Source organism: Borostomias antarcticus, assembly GCF_949987555.1.
Source record: "Borostomias antarcticus genome assembly, chromosome: 10".
NCBI lineage: Eukaryota > Metazoa > Chordata > Actinopteri > Stomiiformes > Stomiidae > Borostomias > Borostomias antarcticus.
The window spans coordinates 1,340,434-1,346,969 of NC_140243.1; the positions used below are offsets into that span (position 1 = coordinate 1,340,434).

Consider the following 6,536-nt stretch of genomic DNA (forward strand, 5'->3'; position numbering starts at 1 on the left):
TCCGGCCCACCCTGGTGATCAACGACACCGGCGCCCACGAGCTGGTGAAGAACGGACTCTGAGAGATGGAAGGATGTAGAGAGAGAGACGGAGAGAGAGAGAAAGACAGACAGAGAGAAAACAACCCAAAGACCAATCCTCCCTTCCGCCCCCCCTCCTGGAAGAAACTGTGATGTTGTTCCTGTGCAATAATGTTGTGGCTCGTGCTCCAAGGAATTACCCAGAATGCATTTAATAGTCTGTTCTGAGGAGCACCTGAGCTCAGCGTGATACGAAGGACAGAAGCTCAGCTGACTGGATGAAGCAGTCTGAAAATCAAACCTATTTATTTTGCTCATGAGACTTATTTTTATATGGACTGATGTTCCTCCTGTAGGTGGAAAAACAGCCACATATGTGTTTTTACCAAGTGATTTGTACATAGATAAGAATTTACACCATACAATATAGGAAATACAATATTGTAATCGAATAACAGAAAAGAGTAATTGTGCTGTATAACTAGCATGTAGAGAGATACAGGTTGAGGGTTATTTATGGTATGTGGGGTCAACTGTCTACTTGTCTTCTGTGTGTAATCTATCCAACATGACAGCACTCACCTTTTCCCCATTTTAATAAAGAATATTCCTATTCGAAAGAAGTATGAGTAATTTTTTCAGGGAAGTGTGTGTGTGTGTGTGTCCTTCCTAGCTGGATTAGTGTGTTTTTTGCATTAGGGCTTTTGGTCTGTTGAATCAGAGTTTCCAGCACATGGTTTGTGTTTGAGACGGTCCAGCGCATGCTCCAGCGCATGCTACACCACTGCAGCTTGAGACGGTCCAGCGCATGCTACACCACTGCAGCTTGAGACGGTCCAGCGCATGCTACACCACTGCAGCTTGAGAAGGTCCAGCGCATGCTACACCACTGCAGCTTGAGACGGTCCAGCGCATGCTACACCACTGCAGCTATTCAGGAAATGTGCTCTGTGGCTCCCGTCCTCCTCTCATTCTCTCCTCCGTCTCTCCGTCCATCTCTCTTTCCTTCTTTCATCTCACTGGATTTTCCCCTCACACACGTAAACACTGCTGTCCCCCAGGGAGAGACCAGTATGTCCCAAACAGAAACACACACACTGCTGTCCTCCAGAGAGAGACCAGTATGTCCCAAACAGAAGCACACACACTGCTGTCCTCCAGAGAGAGACCAGTATGTCCCAAACAGAAACACACACACTGCTGTCCCCCAAAGAGAGACCAGTATGTCCCAAACAGAAACACACACACTGCTGTCCTCCAGAGAGAGACCAGTATGTCCCAAACAAACACACACACTGCTGTCCCCCAGGGAGAGACCAGTATGTCCCAAACAGAAACACACACACTGCTGTCCTCCAGAGAGAGACCAGTATGTCCCAAACAAACACACACACTGCTGTCCCCCAGGGAGAGACCAGTATGTCCCAAACAGAAACACACAAACACTGTAAAATTATGGGATTTAATTTATTTTGTCCACATGTCAAAGTGTCCTTGAGCAAGACACTTAACCCCAAATTGCTCCCAATGAGCAGGTTAGCACCTTGCATGGCAGCTGCCGCCATTGGTGTGTGAATGTGTGTGTGAATGGGTGAATGAGAGGCCATTGTAAAGCGCTTTGAGTGCCGCTAAGGTGGAAAAGCACTATATAAATGCCGTCCATTTACCATTTACCAGTGTGATATTAATCAGTATGTACTTCCATGTTTCATACTGCAGGTATGTGTCTGCTGTGCGTTTCTTTAACTGTGGTTTGTAGAATGAAGAAGGCAGGGACGTTCCCCCTCACCCAGGTGAACTAGAGAGTTGTATTCCTCTGCTTCACGCGCAGAGCTTCAGCTCACTGGACTGGACTGCACAGCTGTATGCTTTCCTCATCAAGCGATACTAGACTTTTCCACCGTGCGAGAATTTAAAGGGGAATTGTGCTCTGTGATCACAATTTGACACGTTGATCCTAACCTTCTAAATCTTCAATATCCCTTTAATTTCCTGGGTCTGGCCAAACACTTAAATCTACCTCAGCCGGACACAGGCTATGAAGTCATTAGGATGTGACCTGTACATCACTGAGAGGACAGGACCAGGGTTTGACTTGGACTATTGAGGAAAACTAATGCAAATTGCCTCATAGCCTGCAGCTTTATGTTAATGTAGGCCCTACTTTATCAAAAAGACATTGTGTTCAGCACTGAGCAAGTCAATAGTCCAGTCTTGTTGTTGACTTGTGTATTGAAAATGCCAGATGCTTTTTCAAAGAAATATGAAATTGGAATTCATGTTTACATATAGTCTTTTGTTTTCTTTGAGGGACATTCAATGGGACTGTTGAGCAACACACAATATAAATACAGCACCGTAAGTGTAATGTTATATGGAATTATAGTTGTCTTATTGTTCCCTCTAGCTGTCAAAAGAAAACGTGTTTAAGAAGAAAATAAGCATTCTGATTGGGCACTGAAATGTGGCTTAATTGAAAGCGTATGTGTGGCATGTGGAATTCTGGGACTTTGGCACGCTCCCAAGAATCCTCAGAATGTGAAGGCTTTTTTCTCCCTCTTTCTCTGCTATCCCTCTCTTTTTTTCCCCTTTTTTTTTGCAGGAGTGTCTTACATCAGCCCAGAGAGAGACCTGGTGGAGAGGACGGAGAGAGACCTGGTGGAGAGGACGGAGAGAGGGAGAGAGACAAACTTGGATTCTATCAGACAGCACTCAACACTGGGACCCTCACTGGAATATTCTCCTGCCTCCTCCGAACAAATGGTTGGATAAGACAAACAGTTCAGACGTACGTTACCATCTTCCTCTTTTCTCTATTTTAACATTTTCTTCTGTTACTCTTTTTCTATTCACTTTTTTTGTAAGGGTGGAACTTTTCTCTCATTTCTGAGACGGAATCATAACTCTGTGTTCTAGAGGCTTCTATCAGCACCTCCTCACACTGTACTTCATGTGTTTTAATGGGTTTAATATTCGTGGAAACATTTTGTACCATTGTGTGTGTGTGTGTGTGTGTGTGTGTGTGTGTGTGTGTGTGTGTGTGTGTGTGTGTGTGTGCACGCGCATGTGTGTGTGTGTGCGCGCGCGCTCTGCTGTTTGCATGGCAGGCTAGAGTAGAGGATAGCAGAGTTGGGCCGATCCACGTTGGCCCTGGTGCTGTCCAGCTGTTTCACACAGCAGACATTTCACACTGAGAAGACGCTGATCTTCACACTCTCTACTCTCTCTATACTCTATACTCTCTACACACACTCTACTCTCTCTATACTCTATACTCTCTACACACACTCTGCTCTCATCACACATTCTGATGGGCAGAAATGAATTCATGAATACTAAAGAAACTTGCACTACTCACTTTTGGTATTTCACATATTTCATACAGGATGTCTGTAAGAACCTCAGAATATTACAGAATTCACAATGATTTTCCTCAAACATCTTTGATATTAATTATATCTACAGAAACACACAACAGAGGTCAATCATTTATACGTGTGAGAACACTTTGTACTTTTCATTCTGTTTTGTAGTATATTGTTCTCCAGTTTCAATACCTTTATGTGTTGTTGCTATAATGACTTGCATATTACAGTACATGGGAGAGAAGGACATAGAAGGTTTTGTTTTTGTCTGCAGAAGAAGTGGAACTAAAGCAGAAATCGCATGACTGTGTTCAACCCCCCTGGAGCTAATATGGTTTTCTCTCTGTTGTGGTGGGCGAGATTATTTGTTTTGGAAACGTTGACCATCTGTAGACCAGTCTTAGCTGCACGACCAATGGATTGATGTCACTGTTGCCCACAATATAACGTATGACTTGAAACTGAAATTGAAGCAGAAATATAAAATGTTGAATTGCCAACACTTTTAACTTGAACCACAAACCGCTGAAGAGCCGGCCGGTGTGCTGCTCTCCAGACGCTGCTGTCATGTAGGTGGGATGTGGAGGTTCTCAGGTGAGACAGGTGAGACGTAGCTAGTGTGTAGGTGGTATACAGGTGTCCTCTCTCTGCTGTGTGGGTGATAGATCTACTCAGGCCATATTCAGAACTACTGTAGGCAAATAATGATAATCTGGTATCTCTGAGCCAACACTTCTACCGAAAGGAGTCCACTCACCCTCGTAACACGGTGATAATGCAAGTGCACAGTGAACCTGCCGTCCCCCACCCATGATGCATGTTGTCAGCACGGACAGGTGTTAAATGAAATTTCACGTCTTCTCATCGATCGAGCGGTCAGTAAAATCGACCAAATGTCAGAATGTGTCCACAGCACAGTCTGTTTCCTTTCAGGAGTACGTTCCTGAAACACGGCCTATGTCTCGCTCTGCTGTCCGTATAGTGTTACAGCGCCATAGTGGATCTGCTCAATGCATTCTGGGTCTGAGAACAAGCGCCGAAGGAGCCACTAAACACTTCAAGCTCTGGACTCTGTGGATTTATAAAGTAGACGGTCTCCTGAGTAGAATAAACTAGATTTCTACTGAGACACCAAGCGTAGTTTTTGTTTTTTGTAAGTACAAAGCAAAATATAGTTGTCAGTGGGAATTGTGGCGAGCACCACTGGACAGACGCACACACAGGACCATAGTGCTCATGTGGCGTAGGCGCCGTGTACTTGTGGCGTAGCTCAGGAGAAGCGTAATATGCATGTACGTGACATATGTAACGCCTGTCTACGTGACATGTAACGCCTGTCTACGTGACATATGTAACGCCTGTCTATGTGACACATGTAACGCCTGTCTACGTGACATGTAACGCCTGTCTACGTGACATATGTAAAGCCTGTCTACGTGACATGTAACGCCTGTCTATGTGACATATGTAACGCATGTCTACGTGACATATGTAACGCCTGTCTCAGTTGTGAGTCCGTGTTAATTCACTCTTGCGCTTGGAGGTTTGATCTTATCGCAAAGGCGCTAGTGACGCCAGATATAGTGCGGTGGCATTGATTACGCCCCATACCGTGTGTGTGTGTGTGTGTGTGTGTGTGTGTGTGTGTGTGCGTGCGCACGCGCATGCGTGTTGGTCTTAGGACCTTGATCTGACTGTGCCAGAAATGAACTCTTAAGAGCTCTCAACATGTCTTTGAAGTTATCAGAAGAGTGCACAGCTATGGCCCTCTGAACTCAGAGAAGGCAAGTGTGACTGTTAGCTTCGCCAGCAGCTTTGCGTTGACGTCTACAGCAGCCATTCTCAACCAGTGGTCCGCAGAGCGCCATCCAGTGGGCCGCCAAATGTACTGCCAAATGGTTCGGAAAAAATAATAAAAAATAAAGTTTGGTAATTTACAAAGCTAGTTATTTTCATATCTAAATGTACTCAAGAATTCACATATAAATAAAAAACATAAAGTTAAAATGTATGATTATACAATGGTTAGTTCTTTTTCTTGATTCTGATTGGCTGGAAGCCATGTTAAAATACTTTGTAACACACACCTGGGACCGCATATCATTCCATTTTCAGTATTAATGTGCTTCCCATCTGATCCAATGCATTGTAGTTGTTGTTGTTGCTTGGCAACCCTTTTGTTAGGGGAACTATTTTGCTCGGCGGAATTGAGGGAATGATGCTTCGTTTTCAATAAATGTTAATATTTTACATTGCTGTGTGTCTATTTTACACTAATAGCTGTAGTAACCGTTGTATAAAAGCAATAAACCACAAGAGGCCGTGTGTTATAGTGATTTTATAACAGCTAGGGGGGTTTTACTCCGCTTCACGTCGTGCCTAACAACGCCCCCTAGCTGTTATAAAATCACTATAACACACGGCCTCTCGTGGTTTATTGCTTAATTTGAATATCACCACGCTAATCAGATCCATTGGTGTTGAGACAAATATGTCCAGCTAACATAGCTAGCGAACGTTCCCTCGGATGCAAACTTCAGTCATGTTATGTTTTTTTTTCTCATGTATTTGGAAAGATGGTCCTCTGAAATGTTTTAATAATCCCTGCTGGGGTGGATAGAGAGAGTTTAGCTAGCGAGATCAAAGTCAATAAACTCCTTCATCAAGACAGATTGGTGTAGTTACTTTCATGATTTGGAAAATATGAAATGGCTGAAGTGAAATCCAAATGCTCATAATAACACACACACACACACACACACACACACACACACACACACACACACACACCAACCAACACCTCTACTGGAGTCTCTTTCTATTGCCCCAGGAGAGTAATAATCGAAGAATCCTGTAACAAACTCTCTCTTTGTGTAATGACCCCTAATGACCCCTAACCATGTTATCCTCCCAGCTTCTCACGTTGCAAAAGCAAACAGGAGAGCGGCTTTATTTTGTTTTTACAGGCTTTCTTATTTGCAGAAACAATCCTATTTTCTTGGAAGGACTCACTGAGCCTCGATCCCCGTCACACAGAGGGACGATGGTGCGCCGTGAGGTCCTGCACCCTGGGAGACCCCGTCCAGGAAACACACAAAGACTCTGACACACACACACAAACACACACACACATAAACACACACACACATAA

At 44.1% G+C, this 6,536-nt stretch overlaps 1 protein-coding gene across 1 annotated transcript in view; it reads left to right on the forward strand.

The window, feature by feature from the left end:
* Positions 1 to 541, forward strand: part of uap1 (UDP-N-acetylglucosamine pyrophosphorylase 1) — a 16,841-nt gene extending 16,300 nt beyond the window's left edge. The window contains 1 exon segment of the mRNA XM_084444880.1: positions 1 to 541. This exon segment is cut by the window's left edge and continues 31 nt beyond it. Within this exon segment, the coding sequence (XP_084301006.1) occupies positions 1 to 62 (62 nt within the window). The 3' untranslated portion in view covers positions 63 to 541.
* Positions 542 to 6,536: the final 5,995 nt, after the last annotated feature.